This window comes from Marmota marmota, unplaced genomic scaffold, assembly GCF_001458135.2.
Source record: "Marmota marmota marmota unplaced genomic scaffold, marMar, whole genome shotgun sequence".
In the NCBI taxonomy this organism is placed as follows: domain Eukaryota; kingdom Metazoa; phylum Chordata; class Mammalia; order Rodentia; family Sciuridae; genus Marmota; species Marmota marmota.
Genome location: NW_026000170.1, coordinates 10,333,523 through 10,356,790, shown reverse-complemented (window position 1 = coordinate 10,356,790; position 23,268 = coordinate 10,333,523). Strand labels below are relative to the sequence as shown.

General features: G+C 38.0%; 1 protein-coding gene across 21 annotated transcripts in view; it reads right to left on the bottom strand.

The window, feature by feature from the left end:
• Dnah6 (dynein axonemal heavy chain 6) overlaps positions 1-23,268 on the bottom strand; it is a 284,182-nt gene that overhangs the window by 104,285 nt on the left and 156,629 nt on the right. For 20 of the 21 annotated variants that reach the window (XR_007342085.1, XR_007342086.1, XR_007342087.1 and 17 more), the window contains 5 exons: positions 19,962-20,093; positions 15,523-15,694; positions 11,402-11,548; positions 10,819-10,892; positions 9,100-9,254 (listed from right to left, as the gene is read on the bottom strand). Coding sequence is in view for 18 of the 21 variants with exons in the window: in XM_015499875.2 (XP_015355361.1) it covers positions 9,100-9,254; positions 10,819-10,892; positions 11,402-11,548; positions 15,523-15,694; positions 19,962-20,093 (680 nt within the window). In the remaining 3 variants the exon portion in view is untranslated. The remainder of the gene's footprint in view (positions 1-9,099; positions 9,255-10,818; positions 10,893-11,401; positions 11,549-15,522; positions 15,695-19,961; positions 20,094-23,268) is intronic. The other variant, XM_048787439.1, reaches the window with a different exon arrangement.

Sequence of the window (23,268 nt, the reverse complement as noted above, 5' to 3'; positions counted from 1 at the left end):
AGTTGTTAGGGGATAGTATGTGGGTTTATTGCCAGTTGTATCCTGACAACTCAATGACAATCAAATATATATCCTAATGTAAGCTGTGAAGAATACAAATTCTTTTTTTGTGTGTGTGTGTGTTCATAGTTTTAGAAGATTCTTTTTTTTTTAATTTTTTTTATTGGTTGTTCAAAACATTATAAAGCTCTTGACATATCATACTTCATACATTAGATTCAAGTTGGTTATGAACTCCCAATTTTACCCCAAATACAGATTGCAGAATCACATCGGTTACACATCCACATTTTTACATAATGCCCTATTAGTAACTGTTGTATTCTGCTACCTTTCCTATCCTCTACCATCCCCCCTCCCTCACCTCCCATCTTCTCTCTCTACCCCATCCACTGTAATTCATATCTCTCCTTGTTTATTTTCCCATTCCCCTCACAACCTCTTATGTGTAATTTTGTATAACAATGAGGGTCTCCCTCCATTACCATGCAATTTCCCTTTTCTCTCCCTTTCCATCCCACCTCATGTATCTGTTTAATGTTAATCTTTTCTTCCTGCTCTTCCTGCCTGCTCTGTTCTTAGTTGCTCTCATTATATCAAAGAAGACATTTGGTATTTGTTTTTTAGGGATTGGCTAGCTTCACTAAGCATAATCTGCTCTAGTGCCATCCATTTCCCGGCAAATTCTATGATTTTGTCATTTTTTAGTGCTGCGTAATACTCCATGGTGTATAAATGCACATTTTTTTTATCCATTCATCTATTGAAGGGCATCTGGGTTGGTTCCAGAGTCTAGCAATTGTGAATTGTGCTGCTATGAACATCGATGTAGCAGTATCCCTGTAGTACGCTCTTTTAAGGTCTTCAGGGAAAAGTCCAAGAAGGGCAATAGCTGGGTCAAATGGTGGTTCCATTCCCAGCTTTCCCAGGAATCTCCATACTGCTTTCCAGATTGGCCGCACCAGTTTGCAGTCCCACCAGCAATGTACAAGAGTACCCTTTTCCCCACATCCTCTCCAGCACTTGTTGTTGTTTGACTTCATAATGGCTGCCAATCTTACTGGAGTGAGATGGTATCTTAGGGTGGTTTTGATTTGCATTTCTCTGACTGCTAGAGATGGTGAGCATTTTTTCATGTACTTGTTGATTGATTGTATGTCCTCCTCTGAGAAGTGTCTGTTCAGGTCTTTGGCCCATTTGTTGATTGGGTTATTTGTTTTCTTATTGTTTAATTTTTTGAGTTCTTTGTATACTCTGGATATTAGGGCTCTATCTGAAGTGTGAGGAGTAAAAATTTGTTCCCATGATGTAGGCTCCCTATTTACCTCTTTTATTGTTTCTCTTGCTGAGAGAAAACTTTTCAGTTTAAGTAAGTCCCATTTGTTGATTTTTGTTATCAACTTTTGTGCTATGGGTGTCCTATTAAGGAATTTGGAGCCCGACCCTACAATATGTAGATCGGAGCCAACTTTTTCTTCTATCAGACGCAGAGTCTCTGATTTGATATCTAGCTCCTTGATCCACTTTGAGTTAACTTTTGTGCATGGCGAGAGGAGGGGATTCAGTTTCATTTTGTTGCATATGGATTTCCAGTTTTCCCAGCACCATTTGTTGAAGATGCTATCCTCCCTCCATTGCATGCTTTTAGCTCCTTTATCAAATATAAGATAGTTGTAGCTTTGTGGATTAGTCTCTGTGTCCTCTATTCTGTACCATTGGTCCACCCTCCTGTTTTGGTACCAGTACCATGCTGTTTTTGTTACTATTGCTCTGTAATATAGTTTTAAGTCTGGTATCGCTATACCGCCTGATTCGCACTTCCTGCTTAGAATTGCTTTTGCTATTCTGGGTCTTTTATTTTTCCATATGAATTTCATGATTGCTTTATCCATTTCTACAAGAAATGCCGTTGGGATTTTGATTGGCATTGCATTAAACCTATAGAGAACTTTTGGTAATATCGCCATTTTGATGATGTTAGTTCTGCCTATCCATGAACAGGGTATATTTTTCCATCTTCTAAGATCTTCTTCTACTTCTCTTTTTAGGGTTTTGTAGTTTTCATTATATAAATCTTTCACCTCTTTTGTTAGGTTGATTCCCAAGTATTTTATTTTTTTTGAGGATATTGTGAATGGAGTGTTTTTCCTCATTTCCGTTTCAGAAGTTTTGTCGCTGATATACAGAAATGCCTTTGATTTATGCGTGTTGATTTTATATCCTGCCACTTTGCTGAATTCATTTATTAGTTCTAGTAGTTTTTTTGTAGACCCTTTTGGGTCTTCTAGGTATAGAATCATGTCATCTGCAAATAGTGATAATTTAAGTTCTTCCTTTCCTATTTTTATGCCTTTAATTTCTTTCGTCTGTCTAATTGCTCTGGCCAGTGTTTCGAGAACTATATTGAATAGAAGTGGTGATAGAGGGCATCCCTGTCTTGTTCCAGATTTTAGGGGGAATGCCTTCAATTTTTCTCCATTGAGAATGATGCTAGCCTGAGGCTTAGCATAGATAGCTTTTACAATGTCGAGGTAAGTTCCTGTTATCCCTAGTTTTTCTAATGTTTTGAACATAAAGGGATGCTGTACTTTGTCGAATGCTTTTTCTGCGTCTATTGAGATGATCATATGGTTCTTATTTTTAAGTCTATTGATGTGGTGAATAACATTTATTGATTTCCGTATATTGAACCATCCTTGCATCCCAGGGATGAATCCTACTTGATCATGGTGCACAATTTTTTTGATGTGCCTTTGTATCCGATTCGCCAGAATTTTATTGAGGATTTTTGCATCTAGGTTCATCAGAGATATTGGTCTGTAGTTTTCTTTCTTTGAGGTGTCTTTGTCTGGTTTCGGAATCAGGGTGATGTTGGCCTCATAGAATGAATTTGGCAGAGCTCCTTCTTTTTCTATTTCCTGAAATAACTTGAAAAGTATTGGTATTAATTCTTCCTTAAAGGTTTTGTAAAACTCCGCTGTATACCCATCCGGTCCTGGGCTTTTCTTGGTTGGAAGTCTTTTGATTGCTTCTTCTATTTCATCTATTGTTATTGGTCTGTTTAAGTTGTGAGTATCCTCCTGACTCAGTCTGGGCAAATCATATGACTTAAGGAATTTATCGATGTCTTCACTATCTTCTATTTTATTGGAATATAGGTTTTCAAAATAATTTCTAATTGTCTTCTGTATTTCTGTAGTGTCTGTTGTGATATTGCCTTTTTCATCCCGTATGTTAGTGATTTGAGTTCTCTCTCTTCTTCTCTTCGTTAGCATGGCTAAGGGTCTGTCGATCTTATTTATTTTTTCAAAGAACCAACTTTTAGTTTTGTTAATTTTTTCAATAGTTTCTTTTGTTTCAATTTCGTTGATTTCCGCTCTGATTTTAATTATTTCTTGCCTTCTGCTACATTTGCTGTTGTTTTGCTCTTCCTTTTCTAGGGCTTTGAGATGAAGTGTGAGCTCATTTATTTGTTGGTTTTTCCTTTTTTTGAGGAATGACCTCCAAGCGATGAATTTCCCTCTTAAAACTGCTTTCATTGTGTCCCATAGATTCCGATATGTTGTGTCTGTATTTTCATTTATCTCTAAGAATTTTTTGATTTCCTCCTTTATGTCTTCTGTAACCCATTGATCATTCAGTAACATATTGTTCATTTTCCATGTGATGTAGGATTTTTCCTTCCTTCTTTTATCATTGATTTCCAGTTTCATTCCATTATGATCAGATAAAATGCATGGTATTATCTCCACCCCTGTATATTTACTGAGGGTTGCCCTATGGCATAATATATGGTCTATTTTTGAGGAGGATCCATGTGCTGCTGAGAAAAAAGTATATCCACTTGATGATGGTTGATATATTCTATATATGTCAGTTAAGTCTAGGTTGTTGATTGTGATATTGAGTTCTATAGTTTCTTTATTCAGCTTTTGTTTGGAGGATCTGTCCAATTGTGAGAGAGGTGTGTTGAAGTCACCCATAATTATTGTGTTGTGGTCTATTTGATTCTTGAACTTGAGGAGAATTTGTTTTATGAACGTCGCAGCACCATTATTTGGTGCATAAATATTGATAATTGTTATGTCTTGTTGGTGAATGGTTCCTTTTAACAGTATATAATGTCCTTCCTTATCCCTTTTGATTAATTTAGTCTTGAAGTCAATTTTATTCGATATGAGGATGGCCACCCCTGCTTGCTTACGAGGACCGTGTGCATGGTATATTTTTTCCCAACCTTTCACCTTCAGCCTGTGTATGTCTTTTCCAATCAGATGTGTCTCCTGGAGGCAGCATATTGTTGGATTTGTTTTTTTAATCCATGTTACCAGCCTATGTCGCTTTATTGGAGAGTTTAAGCCATTAACGTTTAGAGTTACTATTGATATATGGTTTGTACTTCCAGCCATGTTTGATTATTTATCTTCTTTTTTTTTTTTTTTTTTTAATTTAGTTTGTTTCTCCATGGTTAGCTTTCCCCCCGCCCTCTGTCTTTATAGAGGCACTTCCCACTGATGGTTTTGGTTATTGTTTTTCATTTCTTCCTCGTGTAGTGTTTTGCTCAAGATGCTTTGCAATGCTGGTTTTCTGGCTGCAAATTCTTTTAGCTTTTGTTTATCATGAAAGATTTTTATTTCGTTATCGTACCTGAAGCTTAATTTTGCTGGATACAGAATTCTTGGTTGGCATCCATTGTCTTTCAGTGTTTGAAATACGTTGTTCCAGGATCTTCTCGCTTTCAGCGTCTGTGATGAAAAATCCGTTGTTAACCTTATTGGTTTACCCCTGAATGTAATCTGCCTCCTTTCTCTTGTAGCTTTTAGTATTTTCTCTTTGTTCTGTATATTGGATATCTTCATAACAATGTGTCTTGGCGTTGGTCTACTGTGATTTTGTGTGCTCGGTGTCCTGTATGCATCTACAATTTGTATATCCGTTTCCTTTTTTATTTCTGGAAAGTTTTCTGTAATTATTTCTTTCAGCAGGTTACTCATTCCCTTGGTTTGAATCTCTGTACCTTCTTCTATCCCGATGACTCGTAGGTTTGGTTTCTTTATGTTATCCCATATCTCTTGGATGTTTTTCTCGTGGTTTTTAACCAGCCTTTCTGAGTTGGCTAGGCTCTTTTCAAGATGATATATTTTGTCTTCATTATCTGATGTTCTGGCTTCTACTTGCTCCACTCTGTTAGTGATACTCTCAATTGAGTTTTTAATTTGGTTTATCGTTTCCTTCATTTCTAGAATTATTGTTTGGTTTTTTTTTATAATCTCAATCTCCTGATAAAGATGCTTAACTTCTTCTTTTATCTGTCTATGTAATTCATTTTCAAAGTGTTCTTTCACTGTTTGGATTTGCTGTCTCGTATCTTCTTTAAGGTTCCATTCCATCTGTCTAAGGTATTCCTTGAGTTCTTTATATGACCATTTTTCTGCTGACTCTAGGTCCTCCTGAATATTTAGGCTGTCCTTCATTGTTTGTACTCCTTTTCTTCCTTGCTTTTTTATGCTGCTCATGTTACTTCTTGTTGTGTTTGACTGCTGAGTTACTGTTTACTCTTATAGATTTATTTGATGCTTGAGAGGAAAGATATTAGAAGGGAAGGGAAGAAGTCACTAAAGAGAATGAGAGTAGGCAGGTAGAATTCAAGGAAGGGGGAATAAGAAAATTGAAAAGAAATGAAAAGACAAAAGAAACAAGAATAACAAAGATTAGATAATAAAGAAAGAAAGAAAAGGAGAAAAAAAAATTTTTAACAAAAATAATAGTGATAATAAAAAATGAAAATTAAAATTTAAAAATAATAATAATAATAATAAAATAAAAAAATTAAAAAAAAATAGAAACATTGAAAAAAAGTTAAAGAACAACAACAAATAAAAATTGAAAATGAAAGAAAAAGAAGAAAAAAAAAGAAAAAAAAAAAAAAAAAAATGATAATAATAATAATAATAAATGCAGTCCTAGAGTTCTATTAACTTCTCTTCCAGTAGGTGGAGCTGTGCCCACTGGGCCAAGCTTCTCCTCTCAATAGGTGGGAACCATTCACTGTGCAGCAGCTCTTTCTCCTAGACTGGGCGGGTCTCCAATCCTGAGTGTCTAGGGCCTTGTCTTGTGTTTCCTCAAGCCAGGCCGTGCTCACCTGTGGCGCTCACCACAATACTGGCTACACGCCAGGTCTGCTGCTCCTGGGAGCCCTGTTTTCATGAACACCTGGGCTCACTCTCCCTGTTTGCCTCCCTCAGACCCTAAGTTTGTAGAGCTTGGGGCTGAGATCCCCCAGCGAATTTGCTTGCCCTCCTGTAGCCACGCCCCCGGTAGCTGGTGCAAGAGACCTCAGTTGTCAGCACTGGTGGGAGCGGTAGCCGGGAGTTCCGCGCCGCGAGTCCCGCGCCACTCCTGATTCCCTCGGTCTGGTTATTGCGTTCACAGGAGAGCTGGGAGTGGCCCTTAAGTTTTCCCTGCTGTGTGGAGAGAGATGACTAGGGGATTACACACCTGTGGCGCTGGTTTCAATGCAGTTATCTCCTCCGCCCGTGACGCCATTTCTCTGCCATGGTTATATCCCATGCAAATGGTGACCGTTTGTTCCCTTTGCCGGGTGACCAATGCAACGGGTGGGTCCTGACTGTCTCTCCCAATCCCCGTTTCAGTCCTGTGGCCACTGCCTATGAAGGCTCGGTTGGCTTTTACCTCTGTAAGTTCCTAAGGGCCGGCCAATTATTTCAGCGGGATCGTTAGTGCTGAGTCACACGAAGCAGGCGAACCGGAGCTTAATTGCCTCCGATTCGGGCTCTGTGTGTGTGTTCTGAGGGGCCCAGCCTGTACACCCCAGATCCACGTCAGCTCAGCATTGCCTAGTGATCCTGAGCAAACAGCATTTAGACAGTTTACGGCTCCCTATGCCCGCGCAGTTGAAGATGTCAGAGACTTGATCTCTCTGCGCCTGCCACCATGTTACATCTCATCAATGATATTCATGTTGCCCTTACAGCTTCCTGGTATAAGCAAGTTCTTGGGATTATACAAACTGCTGCTTCTGTTTCCAGTCCAGATTTCTAGAAATGAAACCCTGCCGCCGTCGCCTCCGTCTCTGGGCCACGCTCAGGAGCGCCGTGCTTGTCTGCGACCGTAGCAGAGCTGCCCTGGCCTCCGCAGCTCTTCAGCCCGGTGCCTGGCCCCAGGGGCCCAAGCGGCTGCCGCCGCGGCTCTCCGTCCCCCTCCTCCGGAGCATGGCTCCCCTGGCAGGGGGATGCAGAACGACCCCAGAGCAGGCTCTGCCCGAAGGTGCAGCGGCGAACAGGCCACCGAGCCGCTCGAGGCTGCAGTCCAGCCTTCAGAGGACAGGGCTCGGCACGCAGCCCAGCTCCAACTTCTAGGTGCGGCTGCCGGACAGTGTATACAGAGCCATCAAGACAGCAAGCAGAAAGCAAATGGCGGCTCAGGCGGAGTGGATTTTCGGCACAGAAACCACAGCCCCGCCAACAATCCCAATCCACAAACTCTCCCTGTATAAAAAATATTCAAAAAAAAAAAAAAAAAAGGCGGAGCGCACTGAGCTTTCTTTGCCTCGGGTACTTACAATCCACTGCTGATTACACATTCAGCTTCTCCGCCCGGAGTGAAGCGAAAGAGACAAATTCTTGAATAAGATTTAATTAAAGTATGGAAATGTAGGATAGGTGGAAGATTTATTTGTTTATGTGTTGTGTGAAAAAAATTCTGGGGACTGAATCATCAGTCTTAATAAGGAGCTTAATTGACATGGAAAAAAAACAAAGCCATTAAAAATTTTCTGCAGTAGTAGATCATGGAAAATCCTCTTCTCACTCATATTTTGAATTGCTTATTCCATAGAATATTATATTAAATGTGGGTACTGTCTTTTTAAGTGGAACATTGAAAAATTATAAAATACTTAGTATGTTAAAGGTTAGAAATGCTTTCTAATGGGCAATATGAAAGATCTAGGATAATTTTGCCTGGAGAAGAGGAACTTAGAAATAATTTTCAAACATTTGATGGTGCTGGTATGAAAAATAGTGGGCCCATTCTATTGTTTGCTACCTAGCAGCCTTTGACAATTTACCTAATATTATTCTCTGTTGTATACTGTACTGTCAAAAATTTGTTTTCCTTCACCAGTAACCACAAGAGATAATGATAAAATGAAAATGCTAAGTGCTGGAGTAGCTAAAAAGACCACTAGATGTTTTCTCTGATATGCAGAAGCTAATTCAAAATAAGGGGCGGGGGTAGGGGATAAAAAAGAAAAAAAAATCTTTCTTATATACATATATGAATATACCACAGTGAATCGTACCATCATTTAAAAAAGAACAATAAGTAAATAGCAGAAAGATCAGTAAAGTAGAGGGAAGGGAACAGGGGGTGGGAGGAAAAGGTGAAATACTGGGGACTGAATTAAAACAAATTATATTCCATGCTTTTATAATTATGCCAAAATGAATTCTATTGTCATGTATAACTAAAAATAACCAATAAAAAAGACCACAGGAACATTCTCTCAGTCTTATTTGCAAAGAGATTATAATAACAAATTAAGGAGAGGTGTTTTGAAAGTTAAATGAGATGCTCCATATCATGGTTTTATATATACACTGAGTACCATTATTATTATTGCTCCATAGGATGAAACTGATACCAGAAGTCATAGGAAATAAAAGTTGGCTTGTACTGGAAGGGCCATTTTTAACATGAAGAATTGTCCAATCTATGATCAGGGTTCAATTTGTTTTGCTACAATCTTGAACCCCTTCTTTCTTTAGGCATGCATGCAATTAGATTTGGTTATTTTTTTATATGCATCTGTAAACCACCTCAGGCCTTTTTTGTAAAAATATAGAACACATAAAAACAAAATTAATCTATTGATATATAGCAAAAGTGATCACCTCTGGAATTACACAGAAATTTCATGGTATATTTATTTAAAATATCTTCTAAATTATATTGCTAACTGCTAAAAGACTTTAGTATGCTTAGCAATTTAAAGAGTTTTATACAACTTAATTTTTATTTTTTTTAATGCAAAAGAAATAAAATCAATGCATAATTTGGCACTTGATTGTACTATACCTTGAAACATGTTCTATGGCATCCTGGAAAAACACCAACTTTACTTCTTTGGGGTTTATAAGGTTATAATCATCAAGATAATCCTGAAGAACATTTGCAATTTTCTCCATATCAGGCATATCATCATAAATCCGATCAGCTCTATCTGCTCCAAACTATAAGATGATAGATGGGAGAAAAATCAAGTTGGATCAATTCTAATATGTAAGTGTACAAGATATGCATAATATGGGAAATCCACTTAACTTCTTCAAGTGGTACATTTCAATTTCAATAATCTTTGCAATAAAATAAACACACAAACTTAGAATAGGGCTTTAATTTTTCATATAATCCCACACTCTGGTTCCATACTTTTGTTTTTAGTCTACTGACATTAGAAAAGCTAACTAGTTGAAAATCATGGCAGATTTTATCGTTATAAACAATCATGTGGCAACTATATGTAGTTTTTACACAGCAGTCATCTAGAGTTATAAAAATTGTTGAGAAAAAAAAATCAGACGTAACTACAGAGAACTAAGTTCCTCTTTGAAATTATTGAGACTGTTTTTTCTCTGCTGTAGCAACTTCCCTGGGGACACTTTTGATTTTACTAAAATATATCTAGGCAATGCAAGAGCCTATCTCTTCTTTTTCCTTTGCTTCATTCCCCCAAGATAATATCATCACCACAAACACATAGGAAATACAATCTTTGGAAACAAACCTTGGATTTTATTTTTAATGACAAATTTAAAAAGATGTATTTCACACAAATAGATTATCTTTTTTTTTAATCTTTCAGGTGATAACACTCCTGACAGATATCTGGAGTTGTGTTCAGAGTGATGAGGTAATGGACACATAATATAAAGAGCTTGTTCATTGTTGAACCAGTATTAATTGAAGCATGCTATGTATCTAGGTCTCCATAGAAAGCTGGGGACTTAGGGAGAACAGTGCCCTCTTGGAGAGACACTGAGAATGTGTTACCTGATCAAGAATCAACTTGGTAAAAGAAAATGGCTGTCTGTCAAGGAAGGTGGGGTGGTTAGATGGAATATATATTTTAGGAAGGTCCAATGGGCAAAATCAGGAACAAGTATAAATATTATTTGTACATGGGGGGATAGACTTGAGAAGCTTATAAGGAAATAAAGGAAGTTAATACAAGGGAAATTTTGCTACTAAACAGGTGGCCCTGGAATAATAGGACAATTCTGTTAACTAATCGACCTTCCATCACTGAAAGCATTTAAGTAGGGCTGAACAGCTTCATAGAATTCAATAGGGATTCCAGTTCTGAGACTGATTAAGTTTCCTAAGATTCCAGTTGAGACTAAGCTTCCCTACTTTCCTCCACATCAAATTATCTAATGACTCTCTAATTCAAACTATTAACAAAAGAACATAGGTAGATCAAAGGTCAGCAAACTTTTTCTTTAAAGGGTCACAGGTCTTCTGGTTTCTGTGGCTTCTACTGCACTTTGCTCACATGTATAAAAGGTTCATATAAAGTGTACACAAACAATCAGCTATGACTGTGTTCTGATAAAACTCTGTCTACAGAAATAGGCAGCAGATGGATTTGACTTATGGGGACCATAATTTGTCCACACTTGGCCTAGATATTTGATCTTCATAGATGTAAAGTTCTTACAGAACATGAATCTGAATTGAAAAATAGTGAATGCTTTATAACCTTCAAATGTATTCAATACAATACAATATACTTGCCTTAATGAAATCTCCAAATATGATGGGCTTAACCAAAAAATATTCCAGGCCTATTGCAATGCCAAAATGTTTGTCTGTTAAAAAGCAAAAACAATTTTGATATAATGAAAAGCTTGAATGTAGTATTTTAATAAAAAGATATATAAAATAATATCAGCTATCATTAAACTGAAAGTCTTAATTAGTGTGAATGTCAACATCAACATCATGTCACTTTAGTTTGTTTGATCATTTCCCAGATTTAAGATTAAGAATATATAATAACTTTTAAAATAACTTTTGCTAAATAATAAATATTGGATATTTATTAAGAAGTACTTTATAATTATCCTGGCATCTTATCAGACAAAATACTGTTTCTCTTACTTTCCTTTCTATACTTAAAAAGTCTCTACTGAATTAAATAGAGTAGCCCTTCCTTAATTTCAATAAAATTATTTTAGAATATTTTCATATGTTTGAGTTATCAAATAATGTTTTCTCATGAGTACCTAAAATTCATAAATCCATTTTAATTTTCATTTATAAAAATCAAATTGCTTTTCTGCTAAAAAAGAATAGCAAAATAAAGATTTATATTTACTGGCCATTTCTGTTAAAATAACGTAGAAATAGTGTTTATCTTCATTATTAATCAAACGATCATGGAAGACTCTTTGACATTCATGGCAAAAGAGTCTAAATATCTGCATTTCTTCTCTTATTGTTCCTGAGTCACACTGGAGGATGCCTGTTTTGTAAGAAGAAAAAAAAAAGAAAATTCTACATTTGTGGAATCTCTAATAATAGTTTAATTAACTAGGAAATCCTGAAGTCCAAATTTACCCAAACATTAGCAGAAATGAATGCTTCCCCAGTGGATACATACATATAATAATGGTGAACTCATTTTCTTGGAAGCAAAACTGGGATATGCTATGTGACAACAATTTTTTTTTCCTTTTCCCCATTTCTTTCTTTAACTCAACATGTGGGCAGTGGGCAGTACGCCAAATGAGAAAGGTTATATTTCTTTCTTCTTAAAATTTACTTATTGGTTATTTTTAGTTATACATGTCAGGAGAATTCATTTTGATATATAATTATGAGCATGGAATATATCTTATTCTAGTTAGGATCCCATTCTTGTGGATATACATAATGGTGTGATTCACTGTGTTGTTTTCATATATTTACATAGGATAATTGTGTCAGATTTCCTTTTCCTATTCCTCCTCCCTACCCTCCATTCCCCATTGTCTAATCTACTGGAAAGCATTATGGAGGTTCCTCAAAAAAACTTGAAATAGAGCCACCATTTGACCCAGCTATCCCATTGCTCGGTATACATCCAAAGCATTTAAAATCAGCTCACTACAGTGATGCAGCCACATCAATATTTATAGCAGCTCAATCCACAATAGTTAAGCTATGGAACCAACCTAGGTGCCCTTCAACAGATGAATGGATGAAGAAATTGTAATATATATATGCAATGGAGTATTACTCAGCCATAAAGAATAATGAATTTATGGCATTTGTCAGTAAATTGTTGGATCTGGAGACTATCATGCTAAGTGAAATAAGCCAGTCCCCAAAAGCCAACGTTATCAACCTTATCAAACTTTTATCATGATGTTTATACTGTTTTCAAAACATCAATTCCCTCTTTCTTCCCCAATGTTAAATTCTCACCAAATGCTAATAGCTGCTACTCAAATGACTCTGAGTACACTTAGTTACCACAAAAGCAGTGATATATAGCACTGTCTGGAAATGTTTCTGCATGGAGACCCCTCACACAGGGTTTCTCTCACTGTGCAGATGAGGCAAGGACACAATATACCATGTACACAGTTGCACCAGAGTGTGTACCACACATAACATAGTAAGTACTGTCCACACTGCCTTGCAATACAAGGAATTTCTGGAGATAATAATTCTCTATTTAAATTCTTTGCATCTAAAGTTTGTGTGTGTTTGACATGTGTATTTCTTGAAGTGCTTAAAGTTTTAATAATTTTCAGTTAATATTTATAGAAATAAGGGAATTTCTAGGACATTTTAATGAGAATAAGCAGAAAAATATTAAAAATTGGAAATTTCTGGATACTTTGATGTACGATCACTGGAGATAAAATGAGCCGTAAATTCTGAAGCTCAGAAGTTATCTACAAAACAGATTAGAAAGGCAATAAGGGAGGCCAATAAATAAATGACTAGATTAGACAACGTCTGAGGACCAGAGAAAGTGAGTTTGAAGAAGTTCACCAAAGAAACAAAGCCACATTCTACAATTTTCTGGGGGAAAAAATGGGTTTGTAAACACCTGGATAAAACTGCTAATATAAAGGGGAAGATTTTTTAGGGGAGGAGGAAGAAAACAAGTTATGTTATCCTGTGGTAAGGATGGTTTTAATATGCCCACTTCAAAAATTATCTGGAATAGAGAAAAAAATAAAATAGTCACATGAGTCTCATGCAAATGAGAGTTGGAAAGATCAGGAATCTGTGGAGAGAACTGGCAGGGTTGTCAGGGTTTTTAAAGCCAAGCCTCAGCTTCTGTCTTGGGCCATTGTCTTATAGTTCATTCTCAGCTTTATTAATGCACAAAAGGTAATGAATTAGATTTTGATGAACTCAGAAAAGGGAACTGTATTTCAGAGAGTCCAGATATTGCTTTGTAAAAAAGTACTTTATAGCTTTCATTTAGTCTACTTAGCAGATATTCAAAACAAAGTTACTTAAGTTTATTTGGATCCTTGTTGAGAAAAAATATTAGTGGTATAGAACAAAGGACATTGGATAGAAAGTGAAGAGACAAAGCAGATCATGGGGCAACTAAGAATTAAGAGTTCTTGTGCACAAAATAAGGGGAGGGTCTTTATCTGGGAATTGTAAACACATTCTTTAAGTTCTGACCTTCTCTGATACTCACTTGTTCATTTCATTCTTTCACTCAGTGCCAGGCACAATTCCAGGCCTTGGAATGCAGTGATAAACTACATAAAGAGCCCTCAAGGAGCCGACATCCTAGTGTCTCCACAAACTTTAACACATATGCAGACAAATATCTAGGATATAATCTCAGGTAATACTTGCTGTAAAGGAATATAGAAGGGGAAGGTTTGGCTGAGGAAGTAATGTTAAGGCAAGGAAAGTGATCCATGTGAATATCTGGGATAAGAGCATTCCAAGAGCAGTTCAGAGGCTCTAGGCAGACCCAGTTTCAGGAGTGGCAAAGAACTGGCAACCATAAGGAGGAAAATGGGAGGCAAGAAAGGCAGAAAGGAGGCCTTGGTCCAGATTAATAGAAACTCAGCCACATGGCAGGTCTAGGGAAGCAGCCTGAGGAGAGTCTGAATAAGGCATACAGCTGGCTGCTGTGCAGAAGGCAGATCTGGGTTCATGATAGGGAAGGTAAGCATATAGATTGGAAGCAGATTAGAGAGGAGGCTTTTCCTATTAGAAATCTTGGTGAAAGGTGATGGTAGTTTGGGATAGTACGAAGTAGATGGAGTCCTCACTAGAAGACTAGTGGCTAGATTTGGGATATATTTTGAAGGTAAACCTGTCAGGATTGTTCATATATTGTCTTGGAATTATAGAGGCTTATGGCTAAAACAAATGGCAGTCTCTCTGGGACAGGGACACACATGTCCAGAGGTGGAGGGATAAATCAGGAATATAGTTTTGACATGCCAGGTTAAAGAAGCCCACATGGATAGCTGAGAGAGGGCATCGAGAAGGACGTTGGATGTGCAAATCAGACATGCCCAGGAGAGGTTGACACTGAAGGCAAGCAATTGAACACTACCTCTGAACAGATAGTACAACACCACAGGATTGACTGAGACTAGACTATAAAGTGGATGGAAGATAGAGTCCTGAGGCCCCATCATCTTGAGGAAGGGAAGAGGAGGAACAGCCATCAAAACAGACTAGCAGCAGTAGGCAATGAGAGGAGGCAACACATGCGAGCATGTGCCCTAGAACACTGGGAAGGAATGGGTGAGTTGTGCTGAAGGTTCATCAACCCATGGATTTGACTAGATACCAAGGTAAACTTGGGACGAGCAGTTTAGTACAGTGGCAGGTATGAAATTTTGATTGGCATAAATTACCTAGAGGGAGTAAGTGGGATAGTGAAGTGAGACCGTTTTTTGAGGAGTCTTTCTAAAAGGAGAAAATAAATAAAGGGATGATATCAGGGATAAATGGAGCCTAAGGAAAATTAAATTTTTAAGATAAGAAGTATGATAGCAGGGTTTTTTTGTTTTGCAATATTGTTAGGAATGACCCAATAGATAAGAAATTTATAAGAGCAAAATGAAAATTTTAAGAGCAAAATCCTGCAAGAGGGGATAAGATTCAGTGTCAGAGGGTGGCACCTGATACGAACAGGGACAGCTCAGCACAGGGAAGGAAGATGCAGGTTGTCTGAGAGATTTGGAAGATGAGGCAGCTCTGGTCTGATTGTTTCCATTTTTTTTCCAGTAAAAGATCATGAGTTGGGAGGGAGAAATTGGAGAGATATTGGTGGTTTGAAAAAGCTGTAAAGTTTTCAGCCTGGGGTGGGGGTGAAGGGTGACCTGTATGAGGACATGCTATGGGATTTCTAGGTGAGTCACAGACACTTGGGTACACACGATTTTAATAAGAGAGTTTATGCCAAAGAACATGAAGGGAGGGTGCAAATCAGAGAGTGAGGGTTTAATACACTACCTTGCACACATTTGGATAAATCCCTCAAATTAAAGACATAGTGGGACTTTGCTGGTGTTGGCAGGAGATCAATACTCATTCTGTTATAAATCTCAACTGAAGCTTCTACGATGCTTGATGCGGTTTGCTTTACAGCTTGTGGAAAGTCAAGTAGGAAGCCATTTAAGATGGCCTGGAACCAGAAACATGAGAGGGTTATGTTTTTTAAATCAAATATTTATTTTTCAAATTACTCTAGATATGATCCTGTTTTCTAATAATAACTAGAAAACCAAATTCTAACACAAAGACACGTGAATGTCAAAGTTCTTCCATTCATTTCAGAATTTGATCCCAAGAAGGGGCCCATTTTTGTCTTCTGTGACTGGGCTGCTTGAGCAACATTCATAAAAATCTTTTTGAATTTACCATGACCCTACTCTCAGGTAATTTAGACTTCTGCTCACTGTGAGTCCAGAGGGTCTTCACTGAAGAAATAAACTCATCTGGAAATGAACTGTCTTCTCTCTCATTTTTATGGGTGAATGACCAGCAAGCCCATAGGTTTCATTTTCATGTGTATTTAAAGTGTGACTTGTATAGACTCCCCTGCCTCTCATCCCCACCTCGGTAAGCGGCCTTGCCCTGGTTCACTCAGATCAGGAGCTTGGAAGTCCATTTTAAAACCTCCATGATTCTCCCCCTACAATCTTGAATTCATTTCTTGAATCTGTGTCCTTCAGTTTTTAATGACACCACCCCATTGTACCTTTTTCTTTTCCATCTGGACTCCTTCCCTTCTCCTTCCCTTCTCATTGGCCTCTTCACTTCTACTTTCCTCTCTCTTTAATGATACAAATACCATCTTCTGATGTTCAGTATCCCCCAACCTTCCTATTTTACTCCTCTGTCCCTATTGCTCACTGGCTTTAACAGCCCATACTCCTTCCTCCCTTAGGTTTCCACACTTGCCGTACCTCCCTCCCAATACCCACTCCACATGGCTCTCTCTTGCAGGTGCTTTCTCAACCTTCATATTTTTGGTTCCATGTCATCTCTTCAGAGAGGCATTCCCTGACCACCCAATTTAAAATAAGTTCTTCTATCAGTCTCTCTGACTTTCTCACACATAAATTGCCACAGTATGAAAGCCTAACTAGTCTCTAACCCACAGTTGCTCAGGAAAGCCATTATAGGTTTTAAATAGATAAATTTCCATCACCATTAATCTTGAAGTTACTCACAAGAGAAGCTTTCAGAATGCAAATTAATGGTTATGAATTATTTCTTATGATTTAATATTTGGGTCTCATATATGAGATAGTTAAAAATAAACCAAAGTTCAGTGCTTCTTGCTGAATATTAGTTTCAGTAGTTTAAAAGGACTATCTGTCTTTTTGAGGTATTTCCCTTGTGAATCCCAAATGAGTTTACCATTCTCCACATGGCCAGTGTTTTGAGTAGAAGCATCCCAAACCTAATCTTTAAATTTGGTGATAATATGCAGCTGTATGTGTGTAATGGAGAATAGACAAATTGGAATATATGTATATATACAAATGAAATTTACATTACAAATACGAGAAAAGTTTCAGTCTATCTGTTCTCTATCACACAATTTTTAACATATATATTAGTAACTATATTTATCTGTATATTTCATTCATTTTTTTAATTATCTTTCTCCATGATGGAAGACCCATGAGGACAGACATGATATCTGTTTTGTTCAAAATAATACACTGCCATCTGACACATGATAAGTGCTCAACAAACATTTTTAATGAGTGAACTTCTAGCTATTAAACTGGTATTCATAAATTAAAAGTAGCAGGTTACTATAGAAGTTATTGAAAACCATAGCTTGGTATTCTACTTGTGGTTTACACGACTTGCTTGACAGTTTTGTAGAGCTCCTATTAAGGATATGCACACAAAACAGAGCCATAGTTCTCACAGTTGAGGAAGGAAGCTTTGGTATGAGGATATTATTAGTATTTTATAGAACTGATCATAGATTTCAATTACTTGTTATGAATTTGTTTTAAAATGCTTGTTATGGTTTGAATATAAGGTGTCTGCCAAAAGCTTAGGAGACAATGTAGCAATGATCAGAGGTGAAATGATTAGATTATAAGAGCTGTAACAACCCAATCAGTGGATTAATCCGTTTGATGGATTAATAATATCACTATACTGGGTAGTAACTGTAAAGAGGTGGGGTATGGCTAGAGGAAGTAGGTCACTACAGGCATGCCTTTGGGGTTTCTGTTTTATCTGGCACCTCACTTTCTCTCTGCTTCTGGGTTGCCAGAAGTTGAGCAACTTTCCTCTGTCTTGCCCTTTGTCTATCATGTTCTGCGTTACCCCAGGCCCACAGAAATGGAGTCTGCTATCAATGGACTGAAACCTCTGGAATTATGAACCAAAATAAACTTTTCCTCCTCTAAGTTATTCTGGTCAGGTATTTTGGTCATAGTGACGTAAAACTGACTGATATACCACTGTTAAGTCTTTCTAACTAGAAATGACATTTAATTTAGTGGCAATTTCATCAATTTAACTTGTGTATTGTTTAGTTTACCTTTATAATATCTAGGGACACTTATTCTAGCATAAAAACTTCCAATAAATAGACACTCAAGCGTATGTGAATGTGGCTCAAAATCTGTGTAAATCTTGACCTATCATTAGTGATATGCCCCCTGCATATATGCAGCATTCAACAAACTTGCAAAAGAGAATTAAAGAAAGCACTTTAATATCATTGCTTAAAAATAATAGGCAATTAAAAACATTATATATATTACATTACAAATTATAAACTTTTATATATAGCATATGTATATACTATTTAGACCCATAGACATCTTTTATACAGAAATAAATCAATTTTTATTATATATGTTGCTAATAAATTTAACTTATTTATTGTCCTGTTCTTAAGTTCTTGGCTAATCCCAGGTCCTTCTACTGTCATTCAATGACAAAGGATAGGGAGCGATGGCTGTGAACTCTTGGGTCTAATTTAGACAGATTGTGATTAAAGTTTGAGATCCATGGGCCTATAGCAAGTCCCTTTTTTCTACAAGTAAAATATCTTGCTTTGGTAAGGAGGGAAGTATGTGTCCTATCTAAATCCAGTCCCTGCCAGTATTTCCCAGAATCTCTTTCTATTTCTACCCACACCAGGTATGAGTTTTAATTATAAATCTGTAAGTCTCAGTGAGAAGCAGCAGCTTCATCCCAGTCTGTTTTCAGCTGTGATGTTCTTGCTGGATGATGTTTTCATGAGGGGCATATTTGTTTAGATATGTTAATTATAAGCAATAAGTTCCCATCCTTTCATAGTCTAAAGATTCTCCAAAAACTTTTACCTATCAATTTGGCAAAGGCTTTTAACTTACTGGAATTAATTCAAATATAAAAATTAAATTCAAATTAAAAATAACTTCCCATGAATGTAAGCTATGTCAGTGTGAATAAAAAAATCATCTGCATGTTCTAAAGAATATACTTGCTGGCTCTTCTCCCTTTTCTCCTCTAAGACAGTCTCCATTGGAAGAAGAGGCCTATGCTGGTAAATGTAGAGGCTCACATAATTCTGGTATCAACAATTACTGACAGTTTCTCCAGACTAGTCACCTAAACTGTCTTATTTGACCTGCATGCCCATTTTCTGTTTCCTGCTTCTGTGATTGCATTCACCTAAGTACCATCTGTTCCTGGGATCTCTTCCTCCTTGATAATTCCCATCTTTCTCCAAGACCCAGCTTACAATCTATCTTCTCTAGGCCCTTGGCTTGTTGGTTATGGCACGCTGTAGTCATGCTGCTTTATGTTCTCTCATCATTCTGTTCAATATAAGATTTCATATTTATTGAACATTTCTGTTGAACACTTGCAGGTTAGGTACCATTATTTTATCCATTTAAAAGACAGGAAGTAACCCTACAGGGAAAATAGTACTGGTTTCCACCCAGGAATATGGGTTATTGTTAGTAGTGGCAGTGGGAGAAGTGATGAATTCTTAGTGTGTTGAGCTTGACCACCCTAGCATTCTAGGGTGTCATGTGCTGCATTTGATGCAAATGCACTCTTATATACTTGAAGGTAAGGTCTGAAATGTGCATTCAAGTGAGAGCTAGCCAGTAGGCAGACCTGCTAACTGTGTAGAGTGCTAAGGGACAGAAGCCTAAGACATAACCTTCCTTATGGGTAGAAGTCATGTTTGGACAATTATTTTGCATTACTAAAACTTATCTCTGAGGCTGTAAACACAGAAGGCAGAGATTCAAACATCTTCTAACTATTCTCCAGGTGTCCATAGCTACTAGTTTTCTGATCAAAAAAAGGTCCCTAGAAATATGGGCTCCCTATAAATATGGTAGGTCACTTTGTGGGAGCCTAAGGACATGTTTTATTTTTCTCCTCTTGTCTAAGTTTAAATTCATACTCACATAAAAAATATGTTTCAGACTGTGCTCTGAGGGCATCGGGAGGCACAGCATGCTGAAGTGTCGGATGAAACGAGGGGTCACAGGATTGCGACCACCTCCTGGAGGTGCACATGCTGATACGATTGTTACATCCTACAGAGAGAGAAATTCACTTGGGTCACCTAGCCACAGAAAGAGATGAGATATGCCCTTCCCAATAGCAGACAAAGAACCAGAATTTTCTGAGGACCTGCCATGAGCCAGAATTGCATTAAATTTTTGTACACATTAAATGACTTAATCCTCATGGCCACCTCAGGAGGTCACTGTTCTTATTCTCATTTCATGTATGAAAATAAAACCCAAAGTCCTGGATTGTTAAATACATTTTTAAGATCAAACAAGGAATTGGCAGTAGCAGAGCTGCATTTTGAAAAGGTTATTTGGGATGTCTGCAGACTGGGGAACAGAGTATAAGTATGTGAAGACAAGCAACTGTGCCAGTTTAAATCTCCCAATATCCCTATGAGATGGACAGTGTTGATTTCAATATTCCAGAAGAGAGTGGGCTTGTCTTTAGAAAATGGCCATGGAGATGAAAAGACATAAGTTATTATAGAAATATGTATAGTGAATAGCCTATATGTTAGAGGAAAATTCTAGAATTTGGGCTGTGTCTTCTTTCCCCTTGGGTGAATAACTCTATTATACTATCTTAATAACCTATCTTATAAGGATTCTGGGAGGATTAAATGGGAGCCACTGAGAACAATGCTTGGTATAATTTGCTTTTGTGGGTAAAAGGCAAGTCACTCTAGACATGCCCACTTTCCAGAACAGAAAGGCAGTCAACCCAAGCTGCCTTTCTCCCTCTGAGTCCTGCTGATCTTCCTCCTAAAACCTGCTGGTTGTACACTTCATCATCACATTGAGGACCTGACCCTCATCTCTTCTGCTATTAGTACTGTAGTTCCTCTGGTCTTACTTCCTCTCTAGCCCATCCCTTCCCTATATCATTTTCCTCAAGACTCACTATCATATACAGGACAAATCTATATTCCTCATCATGGGGCCAGAACCTTCTGGGATGTGACTTTTGTATCTCCTGCTGCTTTGGGGCTCACATTTCATACCACTATGATATCCCACATTCCCTGCTTCTGAGGTATAAAATGATGCCTTTCTTTGCTCTGACTTGCTCTGACTATAAAACCCAACTCCAAGATCTCCTCTTTTGGGAAGGCTTCTCTCATCCTCAATCCAAACCTCTGTCTCTCCCATGTCTTTTGCTCTGAACTGTAAATATCTGCCCATTTTCCAAAGCTGAATTCTCTTGGGGGTGAGGACAGTCTTATTTGCCTTTGAATTTCCCGACTCAACCATGGCAAGAACTCAATATAAATTGAATGAATTGTATTACACATTTAAGAAATACCAAGGCCTTGTTGTAGGCTGAATTATGTCTTCTAGCCCCAAATAATATGCTGAAATCCTAATTCTCAGTACCTTAGAATCTGACCATATTTAGAGATAGGGTACACAAAGATGATGAAGATAAAATGATATAATTAGGATGAGCCCTACTCCAATATAATTGGTGTTCTTATAAGAAGAGATTTGAACACAGAGGGCAGTCCATTGTTATGATTTTAATATGGTTTGATCCATAACTCATGTTGGGGTTTAATACCCATTTTGAGGTATTAAGAGAATGGAAACTTAATACAACTATGGTATTTAGGGTAAGATATTGGGGGATGATGAAGATTAGATAAAATCATCAGGGTGAAACCTTCCCTTTTGAATACTGGTGGCTTTATAAGAACAGGGAGGCAAGAAGATACACACACATGTTCTCTGTGTCTTGTTATGTGATGCTTTGCACTGCCCAGTACTCTGAAGCAAGAAGCTATCACAGAGGAAACCACTCAATTAGGGACCCAAATCATAAGCCAAAACTAATTATTTTTATTTATAACTTACTATCAGTGTTATAGTGTTATTAGCAACATAAAATGGCCAAACACTGAAAATTAGTACCAAGAAGTGAGACTGCTGCCAATAATGAATATCTGAAAATGTGCAATCAGCTTTGGGATTGAATAATGAGTAGAGGTAAAAAAGTTGGAGAAGTTGACTAGAAAAACTCAGAGTTCTGTAAATGGAGCATGATAGGTGATTCTTGTGAGGGCTCAAGAAATGAGGAGACAGGGAAATAGTCTCAGATGAAAATGATGATCCTATTGAAAATCTGAGTAAAAGTCATCATTGCAAAAAATTTGGCTGAACTATGTCTATGTCCCAGAGTTTTATGGCAGGCCAAATTTAAGAATGATGAAAAACTGGTGGAGAATATTCTAAGTAATATATAGAAGGACTATTTAAGGCTGTTTTTAGTGCAATTCAAGGGCAAAAGGAAACGATGGAAAGATTTGAAAATTTGTAGCTTGATCAGGGAAGGAGTAAAGAAAAAAATCTGAAAGAATGTGGATGAGAAAACATTTGCTAAGATTAGCAGGGATATCAGTTGTTAAGAGATGAGAAAAAGAAGATGGCCGCGAATAGAGTGCATCACACCCCATGTACCGCGCCACTGCATGGGTGAATAACGAGTTAGAACGACAAAAAACTATCTTGTTAGGAACTTACAGCAAAATGGGGGTGCACCGAAACCTAGAGGAAGGATTTCCAGCACCGAGGTCCGGTAATTGAGTCTCATACACGAGCCAACTGTGCGACCGGAGATCCCGGCTGACTGATCCGTGCGGCCCGCCCCACGGCTACAGACGGCGGGGAGCCGCCGAGAAGTGACCAGCAAGCAGGGAGATTCCTGCAGATTCTGTGGAATCCTGCCGCCTGAGCACTCACGGAGCCCCGGGCTGAGTTCAGGATTTCAGACGGGGAAGGAAGCGGGACAGCTCTATCCCCCACAACGGAAACTCCACCAAGGAAACCAGCAGCCACCATCTTGGAGAGCTGAAGTAACCACCGCCACTCTCCGACAGATTGCAACAATAAAACAGGTGCGTGTTACTCAGCTCATCTCCCATACAGCGGGGAATTCGCATAAAATCTCTCCTAGGCTCTCCGGGGGAGGGATTATCAGAGCAAGCCTGCATAAAGACGCGGAGAAAACTAGAGACACCCGACCTTCAACTCCCCCTCCCATCAGCGGGGAAAACGAAACCTGTATTGCCAGCGCGGGGGGGAGAGGCAAGCAGAAAAAATCAAAACAATAGAGTGCCGGGGGGTTCTCAATAGCCACCCTCCACGTCCAACAAACGGCAGGCCCAGCGTACAGTTTGTTTGAACTGCCGAGAGGCATCAC